Raw genomic sequence first — 18,331 nt, 5'->3', positions numbered from 1 at the left:
AGGACAGATCCTGAAGCTGAGGCTCCAAGACTTTGGCCACCTCATGAGAAGAGAAGACTCCCTGGAAAAGACCCTGATGTTGGGAAAGATGGAGGGCACAGGGAGAAGGGGACGGCAGAGGAGGACGAGATGGTGGGACAGTGTTCTCAAAGCGACCAGCATGAGTTTGACGAAACTGCGGGAGGCCGTGGAAGACAGGAGTGCCTGGCGTGCTCTGGTCCAGGGGGTCACAAAGAGGCGGACACAACTAAACAACAACAATTATTGATTCCACAATTCAAGAAACGTAAGGAGATTCTCCGCTAAAAGGGTGTCCATTTCAAATCCCTTTGGGAGTCCCAGAGGTGATGGATAGCTGCCATATACACAGAGGTTTGGGTCCAACAGAATGCCAGCGTGGCTGAACAGTAGCGTACGTCCATCCCCCCCCCCCACTGGCAGAGAAACCGCCCCCTTTCCCTATCCTGTTTTCCAATCTCCCCTTCTTCAAACCCACACACAACCCACCACCCTCTTTTTCCTCCTAGGGGCTGGGGGAATATCGCCAGAACCTGCTGAGAGACGGGAACTGTAGCTTGCGGACTATTTTCGGAGGAGCTGAGCCGGGTGCCAGCAGTGTGTGACTCGCGTCTGCTGGGGGGGGGCATCCCTGGGGAGGGAGGGGTGTCTGAAGGACATCAAGGCTTCTCTAAAGGCCACACACAAGGGGACAGCTGACACGAGACTTGGGGGGGGGGAGACACAGGGAAGACCTTTTCCTCTCCCCCCCCCCCCACTTTCCCTCTCTGGCTTTGAACTCAAATATCAGGTTTCTTCCTCGCCCCCAGGAGAGAGAGACGCCTGTTATATCTTTACAACCTCCCTGGCCAAAATGTCACAAAGGGGCAGAGAAGAAGAAGTTTTTCGTGGATCTAAGCATGTATTGCAGGCAATGCCCGATTTATGTATAAGCCAAACAAGCTATAGCTTAGGGTCCCACTCTCTTAGGGACCCCCCCCAAAAAAAAAATTAAGGGAAAAAAACCCTGGTTGTACATTTCCAAAATGTAAGATAAAAATAAAATAAAATAAAATCTGTCTTTGCATTATTAAGTTTGCTATAATAATAGTAGTAGTAATAATAATAATAATATTAATAATACAGTGGTACCTCAGGTTACATACACTTCAGGTTACATACGTTTCAGGTTACAGACTCTGTTAACCCAGAAATAGTGCTTCAGGTTAAGAACTTTGCTTCAGGATAAGAACAGAAATCGGGCTCCGGCGGCGCGGCGGCAGCAGGAGGCCCCATTAGCTAAAGTGGTGCTTCAAGTTAAGAACAGTTTCAGGTTAAGAACGGACCTCCGCAACGAATTAAATACTTAACCCAAGGTACCACTGTATAATAATAATAATAATAATAAATTTTATTTATACCCCGCCCTCCCCAGCCAGAGCCGGGATCAGGGCAGCTAACACCAGTAAAATTACAGTAAAAACATAATGGGGGGGAACCAATTTAAAATACAGGTTAAAATGCAATTTAAAATGCAGCCTCATTTTAAAAGGAGCCCATTTTAAGTTAGAGCTTAATAATTATTTCACTCTTAATATACTTCTTCTTAATTTCACTATTAATATGTTCTTCTTAATTGTATTTCAGTTCCACAATTACTTTGATAAAATACATGTATTGTTATGTGCAAGTGGCTTGAGATACCTACGAGGTCCATAAATTACCATAGAGCATATATTCAACACACAAAAAAAGGTGGAGCTCAGCTCTGAAGCCTCAGACAGCCCTGCGAGAGGGGGGAATGCGGATGATGGGAGTTGTAGTCCCAGACATCTGCTTGTCGACCAATAATAATAATAATAATAATAATTTATTATTTATACCCCACCCATCTGGCCGGGTTTCCCCAGCCACTCTGGGCGGCTTCCAAAAGAATATTAAAATACAATAACCTATTAAACATTAAAAGCTTCCCTGAACAGGGCTGCCTTCAGATGTCTTCTAAAAGTCTGGTAGTTGTTTATCTCCTTGACATCTGATGGGAGGGCGTTCCACAGGGCGGGTGCCACTACCGAGAAGGCCCTCTGCCTGGTTCCCTGTAGCTTTGCTTCTCGCAATGAGGGAACCGCCAGAAGGCCCTCGGAGCTGGACCTCAGTGTCCGGGCAGAACGATGGGGGTGGAGACGCTCCTTCAGGTCTACTGGGCCTTTGAGGCCGTTTAGGGCTTTCAAGGTCAGCACCAACACTTTGACTTGTGCTCGGAAACGTACTGGGAGCCAATGGAGGTCTTTCAGGACCGGTGTTATGTGGTCTCCCAGTCCCCAGTCTGGCTGCCGCATTCTGGATTAGTTGCAGTTTCCGGGTCACCTTCAAAGGTAGCCCCACGTGGAGCGCATGGCAGTAGTCCAAGCGGGAGATAACCAGAGCATGCACCACTCTAGTGAGACAGTCCGCCGGCAGGGAGGGTCTCATCCTGCGTACCAGATGGAGCTGATAAACAGCCGCCCTGGACACAGAACTGACCTGCATCTCCATGGACAGCGGTGAGTCCAGAATGACTCCCAGGCTGCGCACCTGGTCCTTCGGGGGCACAGTTGCCCCATTCAGGACCAAGGCATACCCAATTTTGGGGAGGGCCCCCAAGAGAGTAGGGCCCTAAGCTACAGCTTGTTTAGTTTATACGTAAATCTGGCACTGCATACACCACGCTGCCTCTAAAAAAAGAAAAGCGATCGGTAACAAAAAGCAGAGTGCAGGTGACAGAAGATTCAAAGCGCTTTTTCTGGGATTAGGAGAAGCGCTTGCCCTTTCCACGCCCTTGAGAACCGGGGAGCCAAGGGGACATCTAGTCCAACCCCATTCAAAGACGGTGGGCTTCCTTTGCGCCCATTTCACGGAGTGGGACCACTGAGGCGCGTCCCTCGATTTCCCCCCTTTCGCGACCCCGTCCGGGGAGCCAGCCAGGAACTGCTGCCCGCCCCGCCGGGCCTGGTGCCAGCCCAGCGATGCCAGCCAATGGGAGCGGGCGGGGCGGGGCGGGGGGGCGTGCTGCTTGCTTTGCCCCCTGCCCAGCCCAGCCCAGCCCTGGCCAAACTGCAGACCTGCCAGTCGCCCGGGAGTTCTTTCCACGAGGGTCTTGCCCAGTCCTCCTTCCTCGCGGCTTTCTCCTTCCCCTCTTCTCTACATCTCTCTCCTCCTCACCCCGATTTCCCTGCTCTTTGAAGACCCCCCTTTCTTTCTTTCTTTCTTTCTTTCTTTCTTTCTTTCTTTCTTTCTTTCTTTCTTGTTTCCCTCTTTGCCAGTCTCTTCTCCTTTTCTCCCCTCTGTCCCCTCTTTGGAATTATACCTCTATCTCACAATTTCACCTTTCCTCTGCTTCCTTGACACTCCCTCTCTTTCCTCCCTTATTCTTTCTTTCTTTCCTTCCCTCCATCCGTCTGTCCTTCACCTTTCTTTCTTTCTTTCTTTCCTTCCTTCCTTCCTTCCTTCCTTCCTTCCTTCCCTCCATCCATCTGTCCTTCACTCCCTCTCTTTCCTCCCTTTCTTCTTTCTTTCTTTCTTTCTTTCTTTCTTTCTTTCTTTCTTTCTTTCCTCCATCCGTCTGTCCTTCACTCCCTCTCTTTCCTCCCTTTCTTCATTCTTTCTTTCTTTCCTTCCCTCCATCCATCTGTCCTTCCCTCCCTCTCTTCATTCTTCCTTCCCTTCACCCGTCTCTTATTCCATCAAACTTTCCCCTCTCTCTTTTTCACCTGTTTCTGTCTCTTTTCACCTGTTTTTTCTCTCTCTCTCTCCACCTGTTTCCCCCCCCCTTTCTCTCCCTCTCTCCCTCCTTTCACCTCTTCCCCTCTTCCCTACTTTCCTTCCCTCAGGACATTTCCGGACTCCCCCCTTTTTTGTTTTCAATCCTTATTACCCCCACACCTCCAATCCCCGCCTTGACCTTGACTTTGGATTTAAACTTCTTTCCCCAAAGAAGAAGGGCCAGCCTTTAAGCGAAAGAGAAGACAACTCTCTGCGTCATCTCCAGCAGGATTCGAACTCGCCACAGCCCCGGGCGCCTCCCTAAAGATGCCGGCTGGTTTCCAGCAGATACGGAGAGAGGACGAGGACGAGGTAAACGTTGGGTTGGGGGGCTGGAGAAGAGAAGACAGTGGGTGGTGGGGTGCTGTGGGGGTGCTGAGACCCAAAGCTGAAGGTGACCCATAGATTTGGGAGCACATTTTGGGGGGCTGTTGCTTTTTCTGGGGTTCCTCAGAACATTCCATCGCCGGCAAACGTCTCTTTACATGCCTCCGAGTTGTGACTTGAAGAGTTGGGTTTCACGCCGGATCGTGCAAGCAACTATTTATACCTACTTAGTTCAGGGTGTCCCTGTGACTGCGAAATGAGGGTCATGTTTACTCAGAGGTTAAGCCACGCTGTCTGCAGTGGGGCGTCTCCCCAAGTTGCTTTTCACCCAATTGCGGCTCTCAGACGCTTCCAGAATAGAGGCGGACTGCGTTCGTCTCAGCGGGTTGGTCTGGATGACCCTCAGGTGTCCCTTTCCGATTCCACAGCTCTGTAATTCTATGGCGAGTGGTCCTCACACAAACAAGTTATTTGCAGTGTCCGGGGTTGATTTATCGTGATATCTGTTCAGCTTCCCCTTCCATTGCATTCTGCTTTCGCCCGCCAACGACCTCCCTGCAAGGCGGGCCTCTGAGCTGGGAAGAGAGACAGTCTTAGTTTTCAGCCATAGAGGCAGCAAGGGATTTGGGCCCTGATTCCACCTCTAGGGATTTTTGAGCTTCTGTGTCATTCCCCTGAGAATATTGCCTCTGAGCATGTGCAAAGTGCCTTTTGAGCCGAGCCTTGTTCTCCGCAGAATCGCCGCACCCAGTAGACGCAGAAGAATGGCAGGGCTTGTGGGTTCCTGGGATGGACGAGCCCCATGGGAGGGAGGGCAGAACACAGGGGTCTTGCAAAGAACCCAACACGTTTTTCACATTTTCAAAATGGTGGGTTTCTAGACCTCATGGAGTTTCGGGAATCAAGCCACTGAGTCGTGTTTGCTAGCAAAGTTTTTAACGCTCAGTGGAGAAACCGGATATTTTTTATGGGACGTGTAATGGATTGTCAAATTGCAGCCTGGAAGGAATTAAAAAAAAATCGTAGATTTGAAATGTACCCAAAGGTCATCTAGTCCAACCCCCTGAAATGCAGGAATCCCGGGAATGCTTCCTTATGTTTGGGGACAGCCTCGGTGCTCCGGTGCCAGGTTGCAAGGAGCTGTGTCCAGCCCAGCTCCTTTCGAGTGGATTTCATTTTGCGTGCTCGGGGTCTGAGTGCGAATCGTGCCCCTTCGCCAACACAGGCCATATCCCTTGATTGCGAGGAGGGAGTGCAAAAAGCTGCGTTATACTACTCCAGACTGGCACTCTGATTCCTTGCAAAAGGCGTTGAGAGGGGTTATTTAGCTGTGAATCCCAAATCCAGGGGGCTGGACTGGATGTCCTTAAGGGAGCCCCTTCCAACTCCACCATTCTGTGATTCTTTGAGATACTGCCTCCGAGAATACAGACCTCGTGGCTCCAAGGCTTTACCTTCTTTTAATGCTACCCGAATCGATGCCATCGCTATATCTCGTGGGAGCGAGCGCCGCAGCTGAGCTATGCGCTGCGCGTAGCTTGGCTCGCTTACCCGAGTAACGCAGGGACACAAAAAGCAGGGACACAAAAATCGCAGATCCATCTATCTCAGTGTTGCCTGGTAGCAATTCTCCAGGGTTTGGGGCAGGGGCTAATGCCAGCTTCTCTGTCACTGAGCTGTAGTCAGACCCGCTGAAAATAAAAGCAAGATTCTTTTTTTTTTAACAATAATATTTATTAGTTTTCAATAGACATAATGGAAAGGATATAAACCACACAACAACAGAGCAACAACAACAGTATAGAAATTAAAAAAACAAAAAAGAATAACAGACTTGACATACCTAAACAGAAAAAAAGTAAAAAACAAAAAAATCAGTTAATTAATTAATATCCATTTTCATAAACATTTTAGTTGATTTTCCTCTAATCTCCTCCATCTGAATTTCCTCTTAAATTGAATGTAGCAGTTTCCAATATCATTATTTCACAAAACAATATTACAGTCATATTCCACTTTCTTTACCTTTCTTATAGTGCATTTTCTTATTTATGCTTATAAATCTAATTTTGTCCTAGGCCTAATTGGTTCTTTCAAGTGGTTACATACCTTTAATGTTAGAATATTTATTCAAATAGTCTTTGAATTTCTTCCAGAATTCTAGTCCTCATATTTCTGCGTGCAAGGCTGAAGGTCGATAGGAATGCAGGAAGCTGATATTCCTGTTGTCCCTGAAAGCCCTGCGGCTCCCTCTCTGCCCCACATTATCTCATCTATTCCCCCAGCTCTGCAGGAATCTTTTTGCCCTATGTGGGATTCGAACCCACGACCCGAGATTCAGAATCTACCGACTGAGCTATTTTCGTCTATCGTTCCTTTGACTTTCCAGATTTTTTTTGCTATTTCCCCAGGGCTAGGTTTATTGTTTTGCCTTTTTCTCGTCAACCATTCTGACCTTCTTTTTTAACCATCAAGGGTTGTATACATTTAATAAATGCATGCATTTGTGTATGCAAACGATGCGTTATTTGCATAATCAAAACCGTTCCCAAACCGCTGGATTTCTGCAGCGTTCTCCCCGCCGCTTGCCCAATTATGCCGCTCTGCTGAGAGAAACGCCATCAAGCCACCGCGGTAATTATAATCCCCGAACCAACCTGAGTAGCTATTTAGGAATTTTAATTGCTGTGGGTTTTCTTAGGGGAGGCAGCGTGACCGAACCCATCCCTAACGTGACATTTTCTGCTGCAGTTCTTAGATCAAGCCGCAACACACCCTCGGCTCGCCTGCGTTACTAACTTGCAAAAACTTGACCTTCAAACGACCCTGTGGTCTTGCGCCCATTTTGCAGATAGAAGGACTGAGGCTCAGAGAGAGAGAGAGAGACTTGCCCTAAGTTGTACAGACTCAACCATCTTTCCCCCTTCTAAGCCAGGTGCCATTGGCGTGCAGGACTAGAGACCAAAACAGGCAGGAGTATATACCGTATTTTTTGCACCATAACACTCACTTTTTTCCTCCTAAAAAGTTAGGGGAAATGTCTGTGCGTGTTATGGAGGGAATGCCTACGGGTGGCATGCCTATGGATTTTCCTCCTCTAAAAATTATGTGCGTGTTATGGTCGGGTGCGTGTTATAGAGCGAAAAATACGGTAAATATTACCTTTATACCTTTACTTTTAAAAGACAACTGAAGGCAGCCCTGTTTAGGGAAGTTTTTAAATATTATTTTTAATATTCTGTAGGGAGCTGCCCAGAGTGACTGGGGAAACCCAGCCAGATGGGTAGGGTATAAATAATAATTTATTATTATTATTATTATTATTATTATTATTATTATTATTATTCAGTTCCCTGCATTCTATTCTCCATCCAGGAAGCACGATCAGACCTCAAGGGCACATCTCAGCTGTGAGCCGATTGATAATAATAATAATAATAATAATAATAATAATAATATTTTATTTGTATCCTGCCCTCCCCGGCCAAAGCCAGGCTACTAACGACAATTAAAAATAGCACAGTGTCCATAAAATCGCACAGTCAATTAATTAAAATACATTCTAATAATAATAATATCGGTAAATACTGGGGGGGGGGGGTGTTAACCGGAGAATGTAAGCAGCGACACTGGTTCAACTTGGGACTTATAAGGAGAACGGGAAACCGGTTTTGGAAACGGTTATCAATCGATTTGGCTGTGATTTGTAATAACTTGGAAAATCAATAGAAGTTATTGGCAAAAAATGGAGTGTGTTTTCTTCCTTGGGCTGGATGAGATTAGGGGGTTCCTTGCAAGCGTACAGTTCTATGATTGTGTGACCCCAGCCTGGGGAAAAAACATTAAAGGGAGTTAGGGTGAGATGTTTGCGGGAAAGTGTGTCGCCTTGGGACAGTCTTGAGGGCCGTTAGAAATTTTTGGAGGGCCGCAATTGAGGTTTTCGGGCCTTGTTCTTGACGCTGATGCAGACAGCAAACAGTGCCCCATATCTCTCTCTCTCTCTCTCTCTCTCTCTCTCTCTCTCTCTCTTTCTTTCTTTCTTTCTTTCTTTCTCTCTCTCTCTCTCTCTCTCTCTCTCTCTCTCTCTTTCTTTCTTTCTTTCTCTCTCTCTCTCTCTCTCTCTTTCTTTCTTTCTTTCTTTCTTTCTTTCTTTCTTTCTTTCTTTCCTTTGTAAATATTTTTTATTGATCAATTTTCACCATATAATCACATACGTTATGTTTTCCCTTTCCCCCGCCCCAGGACTTCCCTCATCTCCTCTCCCTGATTTCTCTTCCCATATTTTCTCTGCATATTATAAAACTGTACATATCCTTACATGTCCATCCATCATGTTATTAACCAATAAATGTGTGTATGCTTATTCAAAACCTGCCAGGGAGTCCAGCTCGTTTTGTTGTCTTTTCAAATAGTTTGTAAAAAGTTCCCATTATCCTTATCTCAATTATCCTTATCTCGCAATTTGTAAGTCAATTTGGCCAATTCTGCATAGTTCATCAATTTTTCTTGCCACTGTTCTTTCGTCAGGGTTTCCTCGTTCTTCCATCCTTGTGCTATCAAGACTCTTGCCGCTGTTGTCGCATACATAAATAAATTCTTTGTTTTCTTTGGCAGGTCTTTTCCCACAATCCCTAACAGAAATGCTTCTGGGTTTTTTTTTACAAATGTCATTTTAAACATTTTTTTTCAATTCATTGTATATCATTTCCCAATTTTTAAAAACATCTCTACACTCCCACCACATATGATAAAAAGTCCCTTCTTTTACATTTCCAACAAATGTTTGAGCCGGTTTTGTACATTTTTGCTATCTTTCTTTCTTTTTTAATACCTTTATTATACATCGATTAACATCAGTTGACACATATAACTTATAACTTACACTATTTAACTTCGACAATACATATAATACAAACAGGACACACTACACAACATAAACACACCTTAAACACTAACTTCCGAATCTTCTCATTTTACCATTTAACATTTTGTTAATCTGTACACAGTTCATTTTTATTTTTTTAGCTTTCCCATTTCTGTTATGTACTCTCTTTACATTTCAAGATTTGTTCTAAGTTTGCCAAGAGCTTACCATTATCACAATAATTTTAAGGTATTCTTTAAACATTATCCAATCTTTATTAACTTTCTGTACTAAATTTCCTCTGAATCTTTCTGTCATCCTTGCAAGTTGTAAATAACTGATGTTATCAGTTCTTTTCCAGTTCTTTACTATTAAAATCCCAGCCGCTGTGGTTGCGTACATAAAAAGAGGTCCAACATTTTTCTTAATTTCCATGGACATAATTCCTAACAAGAAGGCCTCAGGTTTTTTTGTGAATGAGAATTTGAATATCTTTTTAAGTTCTTTATATATGGTATCCCAAATTTCTCGCAATCAGCACCCCATATGTAGTCCCTTTTCAATAGGCAGGATTGGGCCCAGAATGGGTCACATCTGCACAGGGTAGATAAAAATTCATGATTTATTTTTTTTAAAATAAAATTTTAAAAATCAGATTTTTAAAAATTTAAATTGGGTGGTTTTTTTTTTATTTCAATTGGATTTTTAAAATAAAATGCTATTGGAGGAAAGATAGTTTTCTATTTAAGTGACATTATAGTCCAAAGGCTATTTATCAGGAAATAAGGATTTGTTTAAAGTTTTTTCATGTGTGCTAAAACTCAGTCTAAGGTGTTGTTTTTTAAAAAAAAGTTTAACCACATCAGTTAACAAACATGGATACATATGCTACAATGTTATTGTTTTAGTTATATAAATTGTTTAAATAGTTATTTAGGAAATGATTATTTTTCTCCTTCTGATAAAGTACAGCAGAAAAGTTGTCCAAATATAAACAGTTAAATTATCAAACCTCGCAATAATTTCATAACTACCTGTCAATGTATTTCTAATAGTAGAATCAAATCAGTAATTTCTGATATAACTGTAATAACTACTCTGAAGATTTATTATTCCGAAAATGAAAGCTTCATCTGGTTGGTAAATATTCAGATTATACCAGCAAGAATCAGTCTTCCTGTTAAATAAAAAAAAGATTTAAATTGGGTCTTACTGACTCGTGATTTAAATTGATTTGATTTAAATCAGATCCATCCTGCAGTTGCGGCACTCTGCACGTTCTCTTGCGCAGAGCCTCTGGAGCAATTGTCCGTCATTCTGATGTGTGTGCAAAGCACAACTACCTTCTGTGACATCACGGAAAGCACACGCGTGTGGCGAGCGTGACCTGGAGCTGCATTGCTAAACTCAAATATAAGATGGGTGACACCTGGCTTGGGAGCAGTACATGTGAAAAGGATCTAGGAGTCTTGGTTGACCACAAACTTGACATGAGCCAACAGTGTGACGCGGCAGCTAAAAAAGCCAATGCAATTCTGGGCTGCATCAATAGGCGTATAGCATCTAGATCAAGGGAAGTAATAGTGCCACTGTATTCTGCTCTGGTCAGACCTCACCTGGAGTACTGTGTCCAGTTCTGGGCACCACAGTTCAAGAAGGACACTGACCAACTGGAACGTGTCCAGAGGAGGGCAACCAAAATGGTCAAAGGCCTGGAAATGATGCCTTATGAGGAATGGCTAAGGGAGCTGGGCATGTTTAGCCTGGAGAAGAGGAGGTTAAGGGGTGATATGATAGCCATGTTCAAATATAGAAAAGGATGTCACATAGAGGAGGGAGAAAGGTTGTTTTCTGCTGCTCCAGAGAAGCGGACACGGAGCAATGGATCCAAGCTACAAGAAAGAAGATTCCACCTAAACATTAGGAAGAACTTCCTGACAGTAAGAGCTGTTTGACAGTGGAATTTGCTGCCAAGGAGTGTGGTGGAGTCTCCTACTTTGGAGGTCTTTAAGCAGAGGCTTGACAACCATATGTCAGGAGTGCTCTGATGGTGTTTCCTGCTTGGCAGGGGGTTGGACTCGATGGCCCTTGGGGTCTCTTCCAACTCTATGATTCTATGAAATTTTGTGGCCGTGCGATGGCTGCATCGCACCCGGCGATTGGCACTCTGCTACCTAGCAGGGAGACAGGACTGCATTCAAGTCGGCTCTGTCATTTAGCTCATGCGCAAACAATCGCACATCGCACCAATCTTTCACCGCGCATGCGCCTCCCCTCCGTTATTCAGAGCGCACAGAAATCCTGCAGTATTTAGCCGTGCCATATTGGCATCCTGGAACATTTTCGTGTGTGGCTCAGCACCTGCTTATAAACATCGCTTTTATTTATTAAATCGCAGAACGGTTTGCAGTATAAAAAGACAAAAAATGCTTAACAAAGTAACAAACTAAAGCAACATACCCAAAACGGTTTAGAATCATAGAATCATAGAGTTGGAAGAGACCCCAAGGGCCATCGAGTCCAACCCCCTGCCAAGCAGGAAACACCATCAGAGCACTCCTGACATATGGTTGTCAAGCCTCTGCTTAAAGACCTCCAAAGTAGGAGACTCCACCACACTCCTTGGCAGCAAATTCCACTGTCAAACAGCTCTTACTGTCAGGAAGTTCTTCCTAATGTTTAGGTGGAATCTTCTTTCTTGTAGTTTGGATCCATTGCTCCGTGTCCGCTTCTCTGGAGCAGCAGAAAACAACCTTTCTCCCTCCTCTATGTGACATCCTTTTCTATATTTGAACATGGCTATCATATCACCCCTAAACCTCCTCTTCTCCAGGCTAAACATGCCCAGCTCCCTTAGCCGTTCCTCATAAGGCATTGTTTCCAGGCCTTTGACCATTTTGGTTGCCCTCCTCTGGACACGTTCCAGTTGGTCAGTGTCCTTCTTGAACTGTGGTGCCCAGAACTGGACACAGTACTCCAGGTGAGGTCTGACCAGAGCAGAATACAGTGGCACTATTACTTCCCTTGATCTAGATCTAGGTTTAAATGGCCATAGATTTAATTAGCCAAAGACCCAGGAGAAGAGGAACATTTTTGCCTGTATATTGAAGGCACCAGGCGAACCTTCCTGGGGAGAGCGTCCTGCAGACGGAGGAGCCACCACAGATAAGGCCCTGTTCTTGCGTCGCCACCCTCCGGACACGGAGGAGGCACACAAAGGAGGTCCTAAGGTGATGATCAAAGGGTCCCGGTTGGCTTATATGGGGAGAGGCGGTCCTGAGCCGTTTAAGGCTTGATAGACAGGGCCAGATTTAGGTTGGATGAGGCCCTAAGCTACAGAAGGTAATGGGGCCCTTTATATGTCCAGCTGTCCTTTGTCAACAACAAATTGTCCCGTTTTGTGTGTGTTGAATATATGCTCAATGGTCATTGATGGACCTAATACGTCCATACACAACACAAAACACTGTACAGTATGTAGGTTTTATTTTATTCGTTTTTTATCTTATATTTTGGAAATGTACATCCAGGTCTCTAAAGCCATATGCACATAACAAAATATGCATTTTATCAAAGTAAATGTTGAACTGAAATACAATTCAGAAGAAGTATTTTAATAGGGAAACACAATTGAGAAGAAGTATGTTAGTGAAATAATGATTCAGTTCTAACTTTAAATGATTTTTTTAAATCTTAACAAACTTCAGAATGCAAACACATTGGCACTTGGCGATAACAAGAGTTCCTTTAGAAACACAATTTACAAAGACTGATAATCTAGTCTCAGGAAACTTGCTATAACATGAAATAATAATAGGTGTAAATATATGGTGCAAACTACTAATAATTATAAACAGCAGAATGTAGGCACCCTATATATAGAAAGGAGCAAACCAGTGATATTTTAGGGAGCAGGCTAGCAGGCGGGGCCCTTAACTGACATCCTAGGAGCCTATACAACACAAAACACTGTTGCTGCATGTAGGTTTTATTTCATTTCTTTTTTATCTTATATTTTGGAAATGTACATCCAGTTGTTTTTTTCCTTTAATTTTCTGGGGGCCCCAAGAGAGTGGGGCCCTAAGCTACAGCTTGTTTAGCTTACACGGTGGACGCTTGGGTTACGAACATGATCCGTGCGGGAAGCATGCGCGGGTTGCAATTCGGTGCTTCTGTGCATGGGCAAAGCGCAATTTAGCGCTTCTGCGCAAGCGCAAGCACAGAACCCGGAAGTAACCTGTTTCAGTACTTCCAGGTTCGGCGCAGTGCGCAACCCGAAATCGGACAACCCGAAGCATCTATAGCCCGAGGTATGACTGTACGTAAATCGGGCACTGTTGACAGGTCAAAAGCAGAAACCAGCTGAACTGTATTCAGAGCATAGCTGTCAACTTACAGATTTGAAAATAAGGGATCAGCAGCCAAAATAAGGGATTTTCCGGGCACAGGTATGTTCAACTTCTGAGCCCCTCTGAGCCAAAGGTAGAAAGCCCAGCCAGCAGCCAAACGAAGCCTCATCAATAAGGGACAGCAGCGGGACATGGCGCTGGGATAAGGGACTGTCCCGCCAAATAAGGGACGCTTGGCAGCTATGGTTCAGAGGCAGCCCTACATAGAACGCATTGCAGTAATCTAACCTAAAGGTTACCAGAGCATAGACAACAGAAGTGAGGTTTCCATCAGTACAGGCTTATGCCCTTATGTTTATTTTGGATGTTCCTTTTGTCTGGGAGAGCATCCATTTCTCAGATGAGACTCCACCAGGCTAAAGAGTCTCTGATCTGGAAGCTTTCGTCCCTAAACCTGCCCCTGTAGGGCGATGCTGAGCTTTACTCGCTGGGGAGAGACATTCGCCCACTCTGCACATGCTCAGAGGAACCTTCTCTTAAATAAATAAAAAGTTCATTTCTTGCATTTATACCCCACCTTTTTTTCTCCAAGGAGCGCAAAGCGGTTTGCACGTTTCTCCTCCCGCTCCTCATTTAAACCCCACAACGACATTGCGAGGTAGTTTAGCCTGAGTAAAGTCAGTGACTGGCTGAAGGCCAGTGAATTTTGTGGTTCAGGGGACTTGAACCCTGATCCCGCCCAGGTCTCGGACCAAAAAGTAGACCTGAGTTAGGTATGTCCGTTAATTTCAATTAATGGTTCCCTCAGTGCTCCGTACAGCACAGAATTCACCATAATTAAACAGGACAAGTAAATATTGAATTGTGACTACCGGAAAATTGTAGACGCAACCACTTTCCTTCCTTCCTTCCTTCCTTCCTTCCTTCCTTCCTTCCTTCCTTCCTTTCTTTCTCTTTTTTTTAAAAAAACACCATTAATTTTACTTCACTTAATAATACGCATGAACATACAGCACAAAGCATTAGGTTCAAAAATCAAAACTATATTATTATTATTTCCCTTTAATTCTATACACAGAGACTGATATTAAATCCTCAATGAATCACTTTACATAGACAAAGATATACATATTTAGCTTTCATAAATATAATCAAACATTTGCCACGAAAAGGTGTAAGATAATTAAGCTTTTAGCAAATAATTCCAGATTATCCTCGCTCTCATTTTTTGCAAAGCTGTTGGTTGTGGTTTGTTTTTTAAAAAAATCATTTTATAATGTATATAGAAGGGCTATAACAACAGACGGAAACTAAAAGCTGGAAAACCAAAACTATAAAATAGGCATGAGTACAGTCGTATGTGGGTTACAATAACAAAACCCAAGTGAAGAATATCTGATTATAAACCAGATTAAGTTGCTGGGGCAGTGCGGTATAGTGGTTAGAGCGTCTGCCTAGAACCCGGATGAGACTTGGGTTCAAATCACCCTGAAACTCAGTGGGTGACCTTGAGCCCAGTTGGCCTGACCTCCCTCGCAGGGTTAAATGAGAAAGAGCCAGAATAGAGCCCCATACAAGACTTTGAGCTCCTTGCAGAAAACGCCGGGATATAAATGCAATTATTAATGACAGCAATATAATAGAACTGACGTTTTGCTGCCTCTTTTCGAAATCACTGTGGCGTTTTTCTTCCTGCCTTAGTTTAGCTGGCAGTGCCATCCATCCCTAACTTTGCCTACTCGGAAGTAAGCCCCACTGAATCCGAAGGGAGCTTGCTCCCAGGGTAACTGGGGGGGGCTTACTCTGCAAGCAATGCTGAGCTTTTGCAGCAGGGATCGGAGCTGATTGCCAGCAGTCTGAAGACCCTCTCAAGTGCCCCTATTTTCCCGGGACAGTCCCGGGTCGACAGAAGAAGGGCCCGATTCAGGTCTGATGAGGCCCTAAGCTACTGAAGGTAACGGGGCCCTTTATATGTCCAGCTGTCCTTTGTCAACAACAAATTGTCCCTGTTTTTTTGTGTTGAATATATGCTCTATGGTCATTTATAGACCTAATAGGTCCATACACAGGACGCGGGTGGCGCTGGTGGTTAAACCACTGAGCCTAGGACTTGCCGATCAGAAGGTTGGTGGTTCGAATCCCCATTACGGGGTGAGCTCCCGTTGCTCGGTCCCTGCTCCTGCCAACCTAGCCGTTTGAAAGCACGTCAAGTGCAAGTAGATAAATAGGTACCACTCCGGCGGGAAGGTAAACGGCGTTTCCGTGCACTGCTCTGGTTCGCCAGAAGCGGCTCAGTCCTGCTGGCCACATGACCTCGGAAGCTGTACGCCGGCTCCCTCGGGCAGTAAAGCGAGATGAGCGCCGCAACCCCAGAGTCGGCCACGACTGGACCGAATGGTCAGGGGTCCCTTTACCTTTACCTTTAGGTCCATACACAACACAAAACACTGTATGTCGGTTTTATTTTATTTTTTATATTTTGGAAATGTACATCTACGGTTTTCCCCCCCCCCCCTTTAATTTTTTTGGGGGGCCCCAATTGAGCGGGGCCCTAAACTAGAGCTTGTTTATTTTACACGTAAATCTGGCGATGGACAAAAACCATCCCCATTTTTTATTTGATCCCGCAATGTCCCGCTTGCCCTTTTGGACGTCCCTGTTCCCATCGGGGGAAAAAAGCACTTTGCAAAAGCTGTTCTTCCAGGCCTGGAGGCAGGAATGAACCTCAGCTGCTGGAGACAGAGGGAAAAAAGCCATATTTGGCTGCTTCCATCCAGATCAGGCCTGTCTCCCATTTCGCTGAGTAATGGCGGCAAAGGCGCATGTCTCTGCCTATTCCCCTCTGGCCCTTTAAAAAAAAAATTAAATTAAATTACACTTGCCTCGCCCAGCAGGCGAACAGGTGCTGGCTGCCAGGCCACCCGTTGATTGACAGGGTGCAGAGGTTGTCAAGGCAGCCGCAGAGGCCCCCACCCCCCTTCCTATTTCGGGAAGGGGGCAGTGAGAAGCCTGGGTGGCTTAAAAATAAATAAATATGGATGTACCGTGCCATATTAGAGGCAAAAAATCTTGTTTTGATGAATCGGAAGAGCCGCAAAAAGATGCCACTGTGCACATGGATTGACAACATGGACAGACTAGTTGCATACGAACAAATTGCATATCAAGAATGGATAAATATGAAATATGAAATATATGGAAGGAATACTTAAGCGATGAGGCATAAAAATGGTGGGAATTAGGGGGAGGAGAGGTGGGGAAATAATGTTAAAAGGGTGTAATAGGTATATCAGTACTCAACTCTGAATTGTTCAATTGTATTCTTTTTTCTTTTTATTGGTTTTCCCAATATTATAAACAAACAAACACATAAGACAAACATAAATCCTAGCCTTATTGAAAATTACACTTATTAACTTTGTTAAGTGACTTCCTCGCTTCCCCTTGGTTGAATTTCATTGCATAACGGTTTCCTAAGTCACCATTCTTACAAAATTTAACTTCGACATTAACGTCCTTAAATCTTAACTTTATGAAATTAAACATATTAACATAAATAAAACCCTCAGCCAATTAAGTATCTGCAAGCTGTTTTCAGTTCATTTAACTTAACGCATTTAACTAAGTAATCGTTAAATTTAAATTTGTGTTCTTAGTGTTATTGTGGTTTTCGTTGCATGTGGTTTTTGTGGTTGCTGTCGCTATTAAAAAAAAGAATAAATGAATTTAAAAATAAAAAAGCAGACCCAGTTTCCCAGCCTGAACTTCAGAGCCTGTCAAAGATGTTGCTGTCATATTTTTTTTTTGGGGGGGGGGGGAGAAGAGGATGGTGGGACACCCACAGAGACAGACAAGGACATGGGGGGGGGGGTCCTGCACGTGCCAGTAACTGGACCCTCTCCCACACGGTGACATGCCCGTCACCTGCCACTCAAATGCATCGCGTGTCGTTCCCCCCACCCCCCCTCAAACAGAGGATGAAATCCTACCCTGCCTTGGAAACTTTCCCATCTCAGAGCTGGAAACTGGCAGGTGAAACCTTGGTTTCCCCAGAGACTTGGGAAAGGGATTGAATGTTGAGGAGGTGCGGAGGCAGCGAAGCCAAATTAAGAGGAGGTATTAAAAGACGGGGGGAGATTGCGGGCCTTTCTGGGGGGGGGGGTGTCTCCAGAGCAAGGCGGGCATCCGATAAACGGAAATTATTACCGTGGATTTCTATTCCGGAAGGCAGTCTCCTGGGATGGAATGGATCCTTCTCTCACACAGGTAAGAAGGGTCTAATAATAATAATAATAATAATAATAATAATAATAATAATAATAATTTGAATCCTCCTGCCCTTTGGAAGTCCCTGCTGATTGACACCTGCCAGTGCCTTCGCTGGATTCTTTTTGACACCCCCCCCCTGTAAACATCCTTGTTTAGACAAGCCTACCCAGGCTAATAATAATAATAATAATAAATTTTATTTATACCCCGCCCTCCCCAGCCAAGACCGGGCTCAGGGCGGCTAACACCAGGTATAAAAACAATTGATTAAAGTACAACTTAAAAACAAGGTTATAGTACAACATTAAAATGCAGCCTCATTGTGTAGAAACTTGGTTATAGAAAGTTGGTTTTAATCTGTCTTCTTCTTCTTCTCCTTATCCGTAGAACTCAGGGCCGTTCACAACCTTTTAGTAGGTTTCAAAGGATCGTAAACGCCCCCCCCCCCTTCTGTAAACCACTTGGAGCTTTTTCCGTTTTAACAATTGGGCGGTGCCTAATTTTTAGGAAATAAATAACCACGTGCTCAGTTTCCCCTACCTACCCATCCCAGATATTCCACCGTGACCTTGAACGACCCTGCGTAACTCCATAAGGAGAGACTGGCTGCCTGATCATGCCAAAGGCTTTTTTTGCATTCCTAGACTTGCAGAATCGTAGAGACCTCAGGGACACCCCAGAGGTCATCCAGCCCAACCCCCCGCGACGCAGGAATATGCAGGCG

At 44.5% G+C, this 18,331-nt stretch overlaps 1 protein-coding gene across 1 annotated transcript in view; it reads left to right on the top strand.

Annotated features, from left to right (window-relative positions):
• The first annotated feature begins 3,067 nt into the window (after positions 1 to 3,067).
• The window catches only part of SLC2A4 (solute carrier family 2 member 4), a 53,883-nt gene continuing 38,619 nt past the window's right edge, over positions 3,068 to 18,331 (top strand). The window contains exon 1 of the mRNA XM_083472701.1: positions 3,068 to 4,110. Within this exon, the coding sequence (XP_083328827.1) occupies positions 4,066 to 4,110 (45 nt within the window). The 5' untranslated portion in view covers positions 3,068 to 4,065. The remainder of the gene's footprint in view (positions 4,111 to 18,331) is intronic.

This window comes from Podarcis liolepis (genome assembly GCF_965112155.1).
Source record: "Podarcis liolepis genome assembly, chromosome: 13".
In the NCBI taxonomy this organism is placed as follows: domain Eukaryota; kingdom Metazoa; phylum Chordata; class Lepidosauria; order Squamata; family Lacertidae; genus Podarcis; species Podarcis liolepis.
Note: the sequence above shows the minus strand (reverse complement) of the source record. Positions and strands in the feature narration are given on the sequence as shown.